General features: G+C 36.6%; 1 protein-coding gene across 2 annotated transcripts; it reads left to right on the top strand.

Annotated features, from left to right (window-relative positions):
- The first annotated feature begins 35 nt into the window (after positions 1 to 35).
- LOC110447763 lies at positions 36 to 17,531 on the top strand. 2 transcript variants are annotated; one of them, XM_021493661.1, is made up of 4 exons: positions 36 to 138; positions 11,069 to 11,603; positions 12,014 to 12,190; positions 13,463 to 17,531. In XM_021493661.1, the coding sequence occupies exons 1-4, from the start codon at positions 85 to 87 to the stop codon at positions 14,842 to 14,844; spliced, it is 2,148 nt and encodes a 715-aa protein (XP_021349336.1). In that variant the 5' UTR covers positions 36 to 84; the 3' UTR covers positions 14,845 to 17,531. The 2 variants fall into 2 exon arrangements, with proteins under 2 accessions (XP_021349336.1, XP_021349335.1); XM_021493660.1 differs by lacking the exon at positions 36 to 138 and adding an exon at positions 8,135 to 8,233 and having other exon boundaries at positions 13,463 to 17,530.
- The last annotated feature ends 139 nt before the right edge of the window (positions 17,532 to 17,670 follow it).

Below are 17,670 nucleotides of genomic sequence, written 5' to 3' on the forward strand. Positions count from 1 at the left end.
AAATAACTTGTGGATTTTCCATTATATAAGATATTGAACGGTATGTAACCGGGTTCACTGACCGGGTTCACCCGATTGCCGATTATGATTTTGACGTTCTATATAGGACTTTGTCTCGGATGGTATAGCAAAGTACATGTAAGTATTCTAACAAAGATAAACATTAACTTTTAGGTAATTCAGGGATTACAATGTCATATGTTATACACATATTGTGTAACAAGTGTAAAAATAGCCTGCTCATTATATACAACAGCAGGTGCGTGAATGAAATATGCGCTAGACTACCTTTGTGTAATCTCACTGGGAAATACGTGGTATTACGTAATGTACAGAATTCAGGGAATTCTAGTATATTTGAAAGAGGGGGCGTAGAATGAAAACTTTTGCCGAGCGGAGCGAGGCGAAAACACTTTTGGACCTGTTTTTGCTAAAAAAAACCCCATAAAATAATTGTGAAATGCACTAATGTAACGAGGTTTTTTTTGGCTTCCACTAATTACAATAAACGAAAGAAAATGTAAACGTTTCCCCAATGGTGCCATGCATTTTTTTACGCCAACAATAAATGTAGTATTTTTGCAGCAAAATAATTTTGTCAGACCCAGTTGTGTTGGAGGTGATGATTTGTTGACGGGAGTATTTATCTTAATTCTTAAATATCAAATGTTACCCCTACACTCTAGGATAGGTCAAAGGATACCTCAGCGATTGATTCTCACATAATCCCTGTGTTATTCACTGTGTTTTATAATCTGATTTTTTCTCACTGACTTAAGATAAGTTAAGGAGCGTGGAGACGCAAAGGGAGTTAACTCCAGAGTCAACCCACACTTTGCAATACACTTATCGGTTGAATTTCATTTATGTATATTGTCATAATGCATTTACTTTACTTTGTCAATTTTCAATGAATGTATAAATGTATATTGTTCTTTTTAAACTTCCTTTAACGCTGTGCTGTCAATTACAATATTTATGCATCAATTCTCTAAATAGACTGTTCTTCATAAGGGTCATTGTCACAGTAGCTCCCTCAAACTCATCTTTGTTTGCGCAAAGAAACACCAGTTTTGCTACGTTTAGGATTTACATTTGGTAAACTCTGACAGAGGAACGTGTAATTTAAATGTGACCGGAACTATGACTTGCTGTTACAAATGTAATTTGGACTCAGATACGTCGCATTAATATGCTATTTGAACGTTTACTTAGGGAATGACTGTTCCATATTACCTCCGTCTCTCCTCTCTTTTATCTTATTATAGATATATTTATCGCCCATCTTTATTGTTTATCTGCTTACCAACAATTGTTATTTTCAACGCCAATAATTGTATACTTTACTTTAAAATTTTAATCCTAAGTGTATTATACCGGTTTACTTTGGCAGAAAATAGCAGCGCAGAAAGATATTTTCAAAACAATTCTATCGTCATTAGCTTTTCCATGTACACATTTGCTCTTAATTAAAATAGTGTTGTTATTCTCACATTATTTTTTCGTTACTTTACAATGATTCGGTAACGACGTACTATTTTCCTACGCGCTTCATATCCGTGTTGAATACTATTTCCGGTTCAAGACGTCACCTAGCGCGAGCAGTCGTTCTGTTTTTAAAAGCAAAGCAAGGGAAATATGTCGATTCTCCTCATCGGACACTGCGATGTTGATGAGTTATCACCAACCCATCCCAAGTCCTCTGATTGAAAGTCAGAACATCGGAAGAAGTACAAATCACACTGGAAAACATATTTGTTAACAACGATGATCCGATAATTGTTTTAAAACCAAGATGAAGGTATGATTTTTTCGGATGAGCAGTACCATTAAAAATACCAAAAGAAACTTATGTGTTCTTTTGTTTTGAATGAAGATGAGTCATGCTATCTACTCTAGCTTATGTCTATAGTATATGTATGTATGTAGTAAACAAGTCTACTGATGCTAAATAAGGTTGATCAATGATTCAGTAAGCTCCACAAGGGCCCTCGGTTGCTAAGTGGTTAAGGCGTCAGACATTCTGCTACCACTAGCCCTCCACCAGTGGGTCGCGGGTTCGAGGTCTACGTGGGGCAGTCGCCAGGTACTGGCCGTAGGTCTTTATGGTTTTTCTGCGGGAATTTCGGCTTTTCTCCACCACCAAAACCTGGCACGTCCTTCAATGACCATAACTGTTAACAGGACGTAAAACACAAACCAACCAAACCAAATCCACAAAGTAACACTCCATTAAGATGCGAAATCAATGGTTAACTTCTTCTGTAATCTATCACCATCTTTAAACAGTACGGCAATTTAAAAACATCTTATTCACGATTCATAACTACGTCAATTAGATTTTACCTTTAAAAATGAGGAATTGAACATTACAAATATTACAAGTCGAGACCACAGGGACCTGATAATTAGCTACAGCTACCTATATGTACCTAAACTCAGGTGTTCAGAGTGATTTGACATGTTTTAGGGGTTTAGATCGACTTTCGCTAAAAATGACGCCCCCAACGAGAAGGGCGGAAAGCTCTCGATGTTGAAAAGTCGACCCCACCTATTTTAATATCTTGTATCAAAAACAACATTTCTAGTTGATCTACGGAACAATCCTTGGTACCTTTGGAAAGATGTTTCAATTTTCTTTTAAAAGCCTCCTATATGGACGTAAACTATATTCCCCTTCCGCGGACACGATCTCCGTTTCCTTCCAAAAACGCACGCCATTTCAGAGCTTCAAAGATTTCGCTGTCATTGGGGGTGTCATTTTTAGCGAAAGTCGATCTAAACCTCTTAAATATGTAAAGTTACTCTGAACACCCTAGTTTAGTTACAAATATAGCTGTAACAAATGCTCAGGTCCCTGTAGTCGAGACATCCTTGAATAGGACAGACACGGTGTGGTGATATAATCTATACACTCGTGTTCAAGGGCAGGTAGGTACAAATATATCTTAATCGTCGGAATATACCAACGATGTACATTCAAGTACGGCGCCTTTGATTAATTTGATTTATTTTTTATCATTTATTAACATATACATGTAGATGATCAAAGATGCAATAACACGGTCATTCTTTTTCGGTACCCGATCTGAAAAAAAGGTTAAAGCTTTTAATTATTCCAAATACTTTGTGTCTTGTGAGTATTTGATGACAATATTGACCCAGAGTTCTGCAAAACGTACGCATCAATCAATTGATCAAAGTAAATTAATAATGATAAATGGCTTGTCATATTTAAAAAAAAAACCAATAAGCGATGTGACGAACCAATCGGTGTTTCGATCACAAACGTAGGAAAAAATTGTCGCCATCATTCAGATTTTCGATCTGGATAGCTTTAAAACTGGCCTGGTAAAACTGGAACAGTTGGTATTTCACCGACACTGAATTGTGTACTGTTCTTGTGTTTGGAGCTATCCAAATGGGATTAAGCGCATAATTCCCGAGACAGCGCATACTTATGATCGACCAACTGATATCGGCCTGTTTTTGATTTTTCAGGAAGTATACCAAAACTTATTCTGCATAATAAATAGTATACATGAACTTGAAGAACACATATTTTCCTGTCATTCCAGGCGCTCCCGGCCTTATCATATGCTTTCTGGCACAGGGTCATTTTACTATGGGGCAATGGAGTTTGCAACCTTGATTATATTGTAAACGTGTATTGACAGACGAAGTTAGTTACAGTGGTGAACTCAATTTCTCCTATCACAATCCGTTGAAGTAGGGAATTACGGAAACCTATGATGGCTAATTTCTTTTCTAAACATTTTCTTCAGCTTGGTAAGTATGGATTGTGAAAAGATTTATGTAACACAACCAATAAGTATTTATATGCGAGGTTTCGATGACTAGTACGGTATGTACATGTACACTGTCACCTTCATCAGACAAAAGACCAGTGAAGCGTATGTACACAAAGGTGTAAAATATGACCAAGTATTAGCTGAATCGAGTCATTTCGGTACATATGTAACTCCCACCCTGGTAAAAAAAAATACTAGCCGCTTCCTACCGTCTCGGCTAGGGAGATTTTCTCTTAAGCTCATTCGGTAGAACGTAAGACTAGTAAACCGGAGGTCCCGGGTTCGACTCCTAGCGGAGGCATTGAAACATGATCGATTTGTGGACAACTTTGTGGAGTACATACCGTACTAGTCATCGAAACGTCACATATAAACACTTATTGGATATGCTACATGGATCTTTTCACAATCTATGGTGGCTAATATATGTTTTGTTTTGTTATTCATTTTGTCGCTTGGTATCTTTTCGCGGGCGTCAAACTGAACGGACGAAATGTCACATATAAACCACCATAGTAAAGGCAATGTTTGTAAAATGTAGCTTTTATTTGTTGAAGCCGCTCGAACTGTCAGATCAAAGACATATTTCTCTACTGCCTCACAATCGGAAAAGCAGAAAGCATTGTCATTTTCAAACATGCCTGTTGCCGCGGTTATAATGACTGTGTTGCACATAAGTCCATAGAAATATGTGCATTAATTAACGACCATATCATGACCAGTCACCATTAACACTTTCTGTATAACTATATGCCTACTCCTTAATTCTAGTTAGGCACTGTAGTCAATGCTTTGTCTATTTGTAGAAAGTTCATACCGTTCGAGGCCTACGTGGGGCGGAATGGCCGTAGGTCGGTGGTTTTTCACCGGGAACTCCGGCTTTCCTCCACCACCAAAACCTGGCACGTCCTTAAATGACCAAAGCTATATATATGACGTAAAGCACAAACAAACAAACCAAACATACCGTGTAATATACTTCATACATGACGATACTTTACTGATATACACAATTCATATACTTATTGTTGATTCTTCCGCCATCTCTGAACTGTGATGATCCTGCGGTAAGCTATGTTTATTAAGATCTGTGCGGATATTCCCATGAGATGTCTCATATCATTTTCAGCTCACCTGGCCTAAAGTGAGTAAATAAGTACGCAGTACTTATGCCGTAATGCGGCGTCCATCGTCCGTCGTCCGTCCGCCCGTCTGTCGTCCGTCCATCAACTTTTTCTTTTGAACGACCTCTTCTGAAGGACTGGAGGACCTAGGGTCATGCTATTTGGCCAGTAGGTACCTGGGATGGAGTGCTATACACTTTCCTCGTTAAAATGATCTTGACCTACTTTCAATGTCACAGGGGTCAAATATAATAAAAACTTCAAACAACAATATCGTTAGAACCATTTGGACTAGAGTCATGATATTTGAGTATGTTATGTAGACCAGCAGTGAGAATCGTGTTTGGTATTACAGTAAGGAGGTCAAATGAAAACTTGAAGTGCTAGTCGGGGTCAAACGTGAACATGGGTTAATAGCTTTAACAATCCTCTTCTCAAGTTCCATAAGGCCCAGCTTCATGATATTTGGCCAGTAGGTACCTGGGATGAAGTGCTACAAAGTACCTTTATTAAAAGGACCTTGACATACTTTCAAGGTCACAGGGGTCAAATATGTTAACAACTTTAAACAATGATATCCTAAGGAGCATTTGTTCTAGAGTCATGATACTTTTTAAATGTCAACTTCAAATGCTAGCCGGAGTCAAAGGTCAACGTGGGTTAAAAGCTTTAAAATTAAAACTTGAAATTTCAAACAACAATATCTTAAGAAGCGTTTAAGAGATGTAAAAATGTCTTGTGTTCTTGTTACCAGATTTGGTCTTAAGTTACCTATATGTCAGTTTCATGTAACAAAAGAAACAGGTGAGCGATACAGGTCCTATGGGCCTCTTGTTTTAAATGTCTTACTCAGTAAGAATTATTTCAGACATATCAATTATACATGTACATCCGGACCAGGAAATTTGAGAATCGTTTTAGACAGTTTAGCTTTTGTGACTCATATAACAGGAAGGAACGTGTCGCCGCACAATAAATGTATGTTATTTTGCTGCTATAAAATTCATGTAAATATGCATTTATTTATTGCCATTATGTCATTGTCATATTTAAATGTGTGTAAAGCACAAAGGCATTGTTGCCTATTGCAAATTAAATAAAAGGCATTAAACAGGGATTGTCGGTGAATCGATGAAATGTAAATAAGTGGTACTATATTTTGTATGACAGCAATTCTTTTATGTCGGCACAGCTGAAGATGGCAAAGCAATTCTTTCTTGGAGAAATTACTCATCATAATTAGAAATACTCTTTTAATTAAATTAAGGGAATTATATCTTATATATATATTTTTTTATACTCTTTTGGAGGCGAAGCGCTCCCACTTAAGGCCAGAACCCTTATATTCAATATCACTGTACCAAAAACTGGACACTTTTTAGATGAATATCAATTTTGTATTCCATACTTCCAAATCCATAAATGTTTGTTCTTTTTTCATAAATAGATATATTACATGTATCCACTCTTAATTTCTATAACAAGTTCGCCTGGTCCCAGTCACATCAACTCTTGTATCATCTTTAACCCAACGTACATAGTTTTAACTTTTAGATTAACATGATTTCTATTTAACCCTGTTTTAATTGGAGTCGTCATTTCCTCTCAAATATCAGGAAGAAGAAGAAGTTGGTATTTCCGGAGTGTGATTCTATAAATAGAACGCGGAACGGTCACGTACGCCCTTGAATCGGTGTTACTGTACCCTGAAAGGCACACTTTGGTATTTTGGGGGATAAACAATTAATAACAGCAGAAAATTATTCATACTTCAAAATATCTTAGAGTCAATGGGGGGTTTCGATTTTTTTTTCTTTCCAAACTACAATACCCAGTTTGCATAAATTGCAACATTCAAATCTTAAAACCTTGGTTAATATTTTAGCATTTTACTCCTGTGTTCTTCACTGTATTGTACATGCACGTGTATAAGTATACGCCTGTATGATCTTATCATGGGTAAATTTATTCCCAATCACATTGTTATTGCTGTAATAGCATATATATATTAAAATGAAGTTAAAGTCTGAAAAAGTGTTGTACTTCCCTCCAGTGTTGAGCTGTCTATCACAACATAATGCAATCCATTAAATGAACAGTCATCCGTTGGTTGTTAATGTAACATTCCGAAATGTGGCATATATTTTCCTTTTCAGTACATATCATTGTATACTTTGTTATTTATTGCAATTCGAAATTAAACATACATGTTTAGTTGGAACAGAAAAAAATGAATATGATGTTTAAACTAAAATGCTATTTCAAAATTTAATAAGTGAAATCCGTTCATTCACAACGTGGTATACTGCGGGATTTGTAAGCCAATCACATAAGCGAACTACAAACTATCACCAGGTGCATGGCTTCTTTATCGGACGCCTATGTCACGTGGCTCATTTGAAAGAGAAAGTTCAATAAATGGGTTAAAGAAATGATATGGAAGACTTGCAGAGGAGTTGTATGGAACAACATTCACTGTTACGTATACACGTATATTACGATATACTTCGCCATAAAGGGGATAAATACTTTTGAGAAAAACTTGTGAGAACTTTTGGTATATTCTAACATACTCTAACATAACAGTCGATGGGAAAACTATCATTACTTTAAGGTTCCATATTGATTTGTAGACACGCTTGAGAACAAGGCGGTGCGTTTCCATCATTTTTAGAATCACGAGTATATATATATTCCACCGAAATACACAATAAACAGACAAAAGTTGTTTTTATCTATTTAACAACATAAAAACTAACTGGATGCATTTTTTCCTACTTGTTTAGTCTCTGTAGAGATGTCTTCTATATTATCCAATAATTTAAAATGTAGAAACCATCTGGTTCATTATTAGTCTCTATTTGCATACATGTACACTTCTGTCAATCGGGAACCATCGACACTTCCCTTAAACGGAAAGTACCGACGGTTCCCGATTGCACTCATGTGTCAATGGCCAAACAACCATAATCAAATCATTGTTCATTTTGAGCTGACTGACGTATTATATAACGAGACATTTCGAGTAAACAGGTAGAAGTTCCAAATTTGTATATGTAACAGGAAAGAGAATAATGTGCTTCTTTCCACCGGGGATCGAACCCTCGATCTCCAGGTTCCTACGGGTACCACTGATCATGAGCTAAAGGGAAATTCCAGCTGGCTCTACCGCTCTTCCGTTGGTATGAATTTAATGCTATTTATAGAACCCGTAATTCCCACGAGGTGTCAAGCTTGTGTAACATGTTTATTACGGTGATGATTGTAATATGCACATATACCGTACCTTTTGGCCAGGTAAGTGAATGATTTAGCTAATAAGATAACTCAAATACTTGTGTGTAACATTTAAAGAATAATACCGCAGTTTTTACCTAACAGAATACACTGACGCTCATTTACGGTATTCCACGTAACACTATGTTAGTTTCGTTTTGGGTTTATCAGCTACTGATAATATGACGATGATTCAGAAGTAGTTTTTATGATATTAAATGAGAAAGTTGTGAAATGTTTAAGTCTTTTTAAATGTCTTTACATGATACAACTCCACGCGCTGACTTATACATATTACTAATTAGTCTGTAGCCTAGTTACGTGGCGCAACGTATACATTATGTATGTCTGTTTCTGTTTTTATCAATAATGAACCATATGTTATACGTAGAAACGCCCAGTACGTGCGATATATATATATATATATACATTGTATATTCATATTACTACTCCTGTCGCTATGTGGGCTAATCATCGTGTATACGTACGGTAAACCAACACCATTCAGGAGTGGGGGGCACATACATGTGGTAAAAAAAAATGTATTGGATCATTGGTGAGTTATGCAACGGGATGGTCTAGTCACAGATTTTTAAAATAAGTACGGAAACGTTTTGAAATCACTAATTTATTTTTTAAATCCTATCGACCTAGGCATCTCACAAAATATGTATATATATATATATACATTATCGTCATGGTTAACCCTGGGAAACACTCGTATTCAAAGTGTGATCAATACAGGTCGAACAAAGAATGCGTTTCGCTGGTAGAACAAAGCTTTAAAGTGTGATCAATACAGGTCGAACGAAGAATGCGTTTCGTTGGTAGAACAAAGCGTGTGTTTGCCTGTCTCGGTGTTATCTATATATATATACACCACTGTGATTCAAACTTCCGTGTAGCTCTAATATCATTGGCTATATTCTATGTGATGCCAATTACCGTAAATTTGGGCACAAGAAACCGCACGCGTGTGATCAGAACATTTAAATCAACCAATTGTTTATAAGATATAGAAGGACAATGACATCGACTCATTAAACAGTGTTGTACAGATATAAGATATAGTTATTTAAGGGGTCTGATTTCAACATCAAAAACTGTGTCAGCTGGCAAGTGGCCTACTCTTGTGTGCCTTCACAAAAAATGTGGGTCATTTCTTGAATACTTAAGTGTGTCACAGACAAATGTATTCTAACTATCACACTCGGTAGAGAGCGTTAGACTGGTAAACCAAAGGTACAGGGTTCGATTCCTGGCGGATGCGTACTAATCATATTGACATCTGTTATAGAAAGGATCAAATGTATATGTTTAGTATGAATAGTTGGTAATTGAAAATGCTAAATAAAAAAATTATGATCAGGCTCACATTAAATAGGATACACGAACCCACGACTGGTACAATGTATGTATGTGAACATTGATCTTGATAACTGTTTGTTAAAAGATCAGGGACCAGTGTTTTAATCGAGAATTTTTTTTGCAACCTGTACTTTAAGATTAAAACAAATGAAATTCTTCATAAGATCCATACAAATGCTCACAACCTTGAAATACCGTACACCAAACTATTCCATTTTAAATTCCTATTTTTGCAGTTCTTAGATGAAAGACCCAATTAAGTAAGGTTAAGTCTAAGGAGGTATCAGGGGGAATCCCACAGTTATAGCTCGGCGACTAGTACACATGTAACAGTACCAGTAATACAAACATATTTATATTTAGTATACAATTCCTGTTGCCCTAAGATTTATGTCATTGTATACCTAAACACGTATATAGGATGTAACATATCTGATGCTCATCACGAACAAGGACTAATCTGTATGCTATTTTATACGTAATAGGTCTTGCGATTTAATGACATACACGGACCTATGTTTTTGCACAGTGACACTTAATTAATGTGCCCTATTTTACCTTATAGTAACTTGAAGCCGTTATTCCGTGCTTGAAATGATTTTTGTCCGCCATTGTTAATCGGTTTGAGATCCCGGGATGGAAATTAAACAACTAATTTATTTATCAACCAGTTTTAATTTACATGCACAGAATAATTGCAGGCAAGCAATACAAGATTTACTGCACATGTACTGTAATTTCTTTATCTAACTTCTCAAGTAAAACCCGATAATTACGAGGTTTCTCACCAGACATCTTTATGTCAAAATGGGCGGATTGGTCAAGTGGTTAACACTTCGGCCTTCAACGCAGACGGCCGAGGTTCGATCCTCGAAGTCGTCGTACGCATGGAATATCAGAGAAAGTGGTTTTCTCTTGCCCACACAACTCCAACAACCCAGGTGGAGTAAGAAATGGTCTGGGGTGCATGTTGCGGTATCTGTGCTGTAGCATTCAAGTGAGTTGGCACTATAAAAGATGCCGTTGGATGCACGGTCCCACTACAAAACAGAACACAATACATATCCAGCACACACGCAGGCATACACACATAAGGAAATATTAGCCAAGTGGCATAAGACTAGTAGTAAGCGCATGATAAGGCAGCTCCTGCGAATTCCTCAAAATGAATTAATTAATGTATATGCTAATTGTTGTAAGTGTATATCTATGTAATGTAAAGCGCTTTAGAGTGCCTTATGTTAGCTAGATAGGGCGCTTTATCAAATGTTGCATGTTATTGTTCTTATAAAATGTCTCAGTCTGGTGTTAGGGTCAGTGGAAACTCGGGCTATATACGATAAAGATGACATTTATTGGTATGGCAGCATCCCTCCTCCGACTAATCGTTTGGTCAATGTGTGTCGTCATGTTAGTTTTTCCTCGTTCATTTACTTAAAGAAAAAAATAATACACAAGTTTTAAATACATTTGCTTGTTTTCGTGCAGGTGACAGCTATTTCATCAATTTGTACATGGAGAGGGAATTATTTGTCACTGCAACCAAACGGAAAGGGCGTATGTTCCCCTTGCTCTCAGTGTCCAGCAGGCAAGTTCATGCGTGCTCGTTGCACAAAGGACGTTGACACCAGATGCGCGCAATGCCGACACGGGTACTTTTCACTTGGTGGCTTCAAAAAGAAATGTACAAAATGCCGTAGACCAGTGTGTGAGAAGGGGTTTAGATATATCGGATGCAAAAGGTATCGAAACGCAGCGTGTGTGCCTTGCAAGAAGGACTACTTCTATCTTCAATCGACGAATGAGTGTAAGAGATGCAGCATATGCCCACCTGGGCACTACGCCAGCAGTCCATGCGGTTTATTTAACGATACTTTGTGTAAGCCATGTCCAGAGGGCACGTTCCTGGAGAGTTACAATTTGCAGTTATATTGTAGAGCGTGCACGTTCTGTAGGTTTGGTGAGCAGACTATCCGGGAATGTACAGCCGACCACAACACTAAATGTGGGAGCTGTTCCGAAGGTAATGCAACGGATTTGGAGTCGTACTTTCCGGATTAAGATTAAACATGTAATAAACCAATAAATAAGTTATGTTAAGACCTCATACCAAATTAACAAATACCATGTAGATATGTGTTTGTTGCAATCTATTCTGCATTCTGTGATTTACCAGTGTATGTTGGAACTTTGATTTTTTTCTACTCACCATTACACATAACCAGTTGCATAACACATATTTAATTGTCTTTAGAAAACAGTAGTCAACAATTAAAACAAATATTTCACCACTCAAAGGCAACTTTTAAAATTATCATGTGTCTGGTATATATACATGTAATCAAACTAACCACAACGGTTCATCTTCACATGCATTTATCTGTACGCTCATAGGATCAATGAATAACGAAAGTATTTTGATTTGTTGTGCAGGCTACTTCCGACTTGAGTCCTCTTATGAGTGTGCAAAGTGTTCTGTGTGCTATAGAGGCTATCCAGAGTATGTTATAGAGGTAGATGAGTGTCGAAGTAGCGAGAATAACAGCGATACTATTTGCATGCCGGTGGCCTATCCGCCATTCGGATATCCAGATGACGAGGAGGAATACGGTAGGTGACTTGATAAAGTGTGTTTTTATTCTTTTGGTAGATAATTTTTAAATAGAAAAAGTCCTATTACTGCGATGTATGTGTTTATATAACGATTTATCATGTTGATTAGAGGTCGTCTTTGTCGTCGTTACTCACGTAGGCAAATAGCTTCCCCGGTTTCACAATGTGAAATGTGTCCTTGAAATTAAATACGAAGTACTTACTGCTCTACTGTTTGAGCTACCTGGTCGCCAACGATCGACCCACTCCAGTTTCGTTACACACGTATCACCTTAATGATTCACTGATGTAACTTAAGACGAAGGTGTGAACAGATCAGCTCGTTTATAATCCATATGTAAAAAAGTATTCCGTCATAAATAAAATCATAAATAAATCATTTCAAAGTTATGAAAAATATTGTGAGGAACATCATTGTAGGCGTCAATGTGCATATGGAAAAGTCGATGACGATAATATTGTTTTAAAATGTCTTTCTAATTAGTTTTAAAGTTCGTGGTATTCTCCCGCAGATATCCTCTGTTACCTTTTGATCGTATGGTATTTCGTTGACTTTTAGGAATGGAGGAATGTACAAAGTAGTAGTGTTTAGATAAATGATAAACATTTTATCACACAATTCTTTTCATGGTATGTTGTTCGAACAATTCTCATCACTCGCATTTGGATAAAAACTCGAGTCGCTCTATGGTTGCCTTTACATTTTATCCATGTGCTCGCGATGAGACCGTTGTTCTCATAACAAACCCTGAAAACATTTTGTGACAATCTATAAATGCTGAATCAAGTAGTTTATGCTCAGCCCCAATCTCGTTTGTAGCTTGGTAACTTCGAAATTGTCTCCAGTTACTAAGGACAAATGGTATGTTTTGATAACGTGTCTTATTTCATAGGTATTGCAGATGTGACAGTTTTTAAAAATGAATTCGATTGCCATGAATAAAAGAAAACAAAAAAACCTATCGTAGAAGGAACCAGCGGTTTTAGACAATAAAGTAAGCTGATTTGTTTCTCTGACAGGTTCCGTCTCCCCCGTTGTATTTGTCGTATTGTTTTTCTTTTGCATACTTTTCCCCACCGTATAACGTCACATCAGCTTGTCCTTATTGACGTAGATGTAATGAGTGAAACAATTTTCTGATCATGGATTACTTTTCAAGTTTAGTGATATAATGATGATTTACTCTCCTTGCTTAGATATATCTTCTATATATAACGATGCTACATTATGTATTAGAATACAAACATATATCCCAATTTCTTTTCCAGATTATGAACTGATTACGACAAGGGAGTCGCCTGTTTCTTGGGCTGAAGGTGTTGGTGATGTTTTGATAGCAGTCTTTGTAATAATGGTGGCTGTACTCATCGGCATCAGCATTTCTGTTGGCTTTTGCTGCATCAGGAAACGGAGGCGTAGGAAAGGGAAGGAGACGAGGAAATTATTACCAGTGACACCAAGCACCAAGGTGGAAGAGTGGATGACTAAAATTTATGACAGCGAAACTGTCGTAATGATAGCATCTAACAGTGAACCGATGTTATTCGTTCATGTTGATGATAAACCCCATCGAAATTCATATCCAACAGCTTTGTCATTGGCAAAAAACCTTGAGGCGGGGCATTTATCATCGCCCCTGCATAATACTAGTTCAGAAAATGAAGAGTTTGACTTGCTCTCCGTTTCAAAAGACGATCTACCGTCAGCAAATATAAACAAACTGGCTCTGGAAGAGTCCCATGTTCATGTGACTGATGAAAACGTGTCAGCTGTTCCAACAGAGGAATGTAACGCTACGTCGGAAACCGACCTTATCTTTACCATAGAAAATCTTAACAAGAGTTTTGCTGAGGGTCCGATGGTACACAGCGATACTCGTCCCCAGGTTAAAGACAAACAGATGGGTAACATATCAACAACAGATACCGGTTACTGCTCCACCAAGATTGCCAAAAACACACAAAATACAACGGACCACGTGCAAGAAAATGTTACTTGGGGCGAACCTTCATACAGTATGAAAGAACCGGTACAAGGGGAGAACACGTTTCTTATTGTTAATACGCAAAACTCAGCTTCAGAACCCACAACTATAAAAGAAACTGCAGCATCAGTGTTGCCACGGACGACTGCCGTGGATGGTCACTCTTCCACTTCAAGGGGATCGATAGGAAGTTCTAGTACCGCTGCCGGTCAACAGTTATCTCTGTTATCAAGTAAAGCTAGTGACGATCTTATTGATCTAGACAGCGATATTGGTGGTGCTTCAACGATATATTCAAGAAATCAAAATGATTCAGAACTAAAAGATTTTAATGCAACCACGTCAATACCAACCTTAACAAATTCATCACCTGCGTCTCGTTATAGCACTGTATTACACAGGTCTAACAGAGATACCATTATAGTTGAAAGGTGCCAACAACGCAAATGTCGTTCTATGGATTCAGCTTGTGATGAAGACTATGCTTTTCACGCACCTGCCCGTAGGATGCAGCAGTCGGCAGATTCTCGAACTTTGCATTATTCGGATAGCCAGGTGGATTCGTATTTAGAACAATCTTCTTGTCCGGACATGTTCATTAAACACATGGAAGACAAACACTCCTCTTGTACATGTACGGATTGTTCCTCTATACAATCGCTGTAGTAGGTTTTCACTAGTCATTACAGTTTCTACAAGTATTACGCAGTAAACTATAAATGTACAAGGAATGCTATTTGAGCTCCTGGTTTCGCCTCGATCCAAATTTGATGTATTCTAGATGGGCAGCTACTGATTGTATATGCCCTTCATTTTTTTGGACTGGTCGTTTGTCGTATGGGAAGAGTCCATCCGTTCGTTTGTCCACAATTTAGAGCCAAAAAATGTTTTAGTTTATTTAAATATCATTCGATTTTTATATATCATGGTAAGCATGTACACTGAAAAAGCCAGAGACGAAATAAGCAAAATATGTGCATAATTTATTAACATACTACACTCCAGTTGGTCGAGAGTTCCTATGAAACTTATATTATATCTTATGAATATTTATACTATAAAAAGTCAAAGAATATAGTAAATGCTGGAAAAACTATGCGTATATATATTTAGCTTACCTAGCCCTGATTCGTTAAAATTATTTGCTAAATAACGTAATCAAACATAATCGGCTCTCATTAATCTAAGTCATTATTTATATGAAACACTGACAAAGGCTTAATACCAAGTCAAGAAACCTGTGCTTAATTGATTATTATACTGCGCTCTTATTTGTCGAAAGTTTTCGAACAAGGATTTTGATGAAACTTGGTCAATTTGTAAAAGGCAAAGTTTAAATTAAAAGCGTAAGCTGCTATGATAAGTAAGAAGCACTTTACAATATATATGGTAATGACAGGTCACGATGAGTGGATTATGAGCAAAAGAATGCAATACCATTTCTATTTTATGTTTTGAAATGAAGGTCATTTAATCAATTTACATACATTTTTGAAGGTATTAAAGAAAATATAATATACGGACATTTACCCTGAATTAAGTTGCTAAAGGACAATAGGTTTTCTCCTTTTATCATATCGCAGAAATAATTCATTTTTACAGAGTTATGCAGTACACATGTAGTTTCTTATATATACATTCCCATGTTTCCATAATTTTGTACAATAATGCACCAGAGGGATTTAAAGTATGTCAATTTGGCATAGGACGGACATGTATTGTTCCTCCCCTTGTTATCGGGGTTAATTTTGGATTTGTGTGTTAACGTTGTGCCATATTTTGTTTTAGTCAATAGTCTTTGGCTAGATTGTCTTTGTCAAATTTGATACATTATTTTGTGTAAAAGGTCGGACAGTTCTTAAATTATTTAGATAGCTTTTTTTAACTTTTATATTGTACACGGGATGTAAAACATTAATGTGAACTGTTAGATTGTATAATGACAATAATGCGACAATCAAGTAATAAAATAACCCCTAAATTATGGATTGAAGTAATCCTGTGTATTATTCATAGAAGCTATACTATATAGGTATGTGGAATATGGATATTCTGCATATACTGATGGTAGAACAGCAACACCCTTCTTCAATTTCATTTGAATGATTTACTTTTGATTCTCTCGAAACATTCAACAATGCCATTGCAAATGAAACAGTAGGTATAGGCTTTCTAGACAAGGTACAAATCATTAGAGCATAAAAGTGTGATACATCACTTATTTTTAAATAATCAGAATGAGATTCATCAGTTTGGTTTGAACACAAACATTAATTGAAAACTTATTTTGCGAGCCTTCGAAGTGGAATTGCTTTCAGCGATTTAGAGTCGAGACACCGGTCATTTGCGTCTTTGCTTGACAAATGAAACGGATGTTTTCGAAAGCTCGAAAAATAAGTTTTCAATAACTGTTTGGGTCAAAACTAACTCAGCATATACCTTTCTATAATCATACTATAAAAACCTCTGTTATGGAATGAGTAGTGAATCGGGAACAGCATCGACTGTTTTTTTTTTTTGTATGAATAGGCCTCGTCTTTATTTTCATCTAGCACTTGAATCATATCTAGATTTACATTTTACATTGTTGATCTACAGTTTTTCAATATTTGGCGTTGTGGCGTAGCAGTTCAAACTGAACAGACCACTAAACTGCCATTTATGTTATGTGTAGCGTTTGTTAGCTACACTAAGAACAACTCACAATGGTAGAATTAATATTTTTCCCTCCAAATTTATATTTCCCCAGACATATTTTTCAGGAATTTGTATATATCTATATTTCTAGCAAGAATTGGTATATATACATAAATATTTTTATAGGAACTGCTAGGGTTAAGGAGCCCTGGGGTCTGACCCCGAACAGTAGTGTGTCCTCACACAAGAGGGCGTTCATTCAACATTCATCTTTCACTCTCTTTCTGAATTTAGTTTATTTGTAGTGAGTAAAAAAGGAGGGCTATACGGAGGGTGGTGGGGAATAACACATTTGCAAATGTTAAGTGATAGTATAGAAATTATTTAATGACATTTGTATTGTAAGACACTGGACCTATAGTATAAGTAATATTTAATGACAGTTGTAATGTTAGACACTGGACCTATAGTATAAGTATTATTTAATGACAGTTGTACTGTTAGACACTGGACCTATAGTATAAGTATTATTTAATGACAGTTGTACTGTTAGACACTGGACCTATTAAGAGTTGACACTTTTACACAATAAAACTCTGTTGTTTCGTTAGATACAATGTTGTTAAAAAGGAAGCATCACTATTGAAATAAGCTGGTACCATAACTTTAATACCGATATATATTAAGTGTTCTGAGCCATGATACGACCATTGTTTTGGTAAACCGTTCATGGTTATACAGACAGTTGTATGAGAACGTGTTCAATCTTATTTAAGTAAATTCTTAATGCAAAATTAGACCCTCTATACGATCGAGGTCATGTCAATGCTACACGCGTTCTATTACCTGTTATTC

This window comes from Mizuhopecten yessoensis, unplaced genomic scaffold (assembly GCF_002113885.1).
Source record: "Mizuhopecten yessoensis strain PY_sf001 unplaced genomic scaffold, ASM211388v2 scaffold3601, whole genome shotgun sequence".
NCBI classification, from domain to species: Eukaryota; Metazoa; Mollusca; class Bivalvia; order Pectinida; family Pectinidae; genus Mizuhopecten; species Mizuhopecten yessoensis.

What these genes read in the sequence shown, in the direction of transcription:
- LOC110447763 (XM_021493661.1), top strand. Translation starts at nt 85, where the DNA reads ATGATTTTGACGTTCTATATAGGACTTTGTCTCGGATGGTATAGCAAA. An exon ending in GATGGTATAGCAAAGTACAT is followed by an intron (nt 139 to 11,068) that starts GTAAGTATTCTA and finishes GTTTTCGTGCAG; the next exon opens with GTGACAGCTATTTCATCAAT. An exon ending in AGATGACGAGGAGGAATACG is followed by an intron (nt 12,191 to 13,462) that starts GTAGGTGACTTG and finishes TTTCTTTTCCAG; the next exon opens with ATTATGAACTGATTACGACA.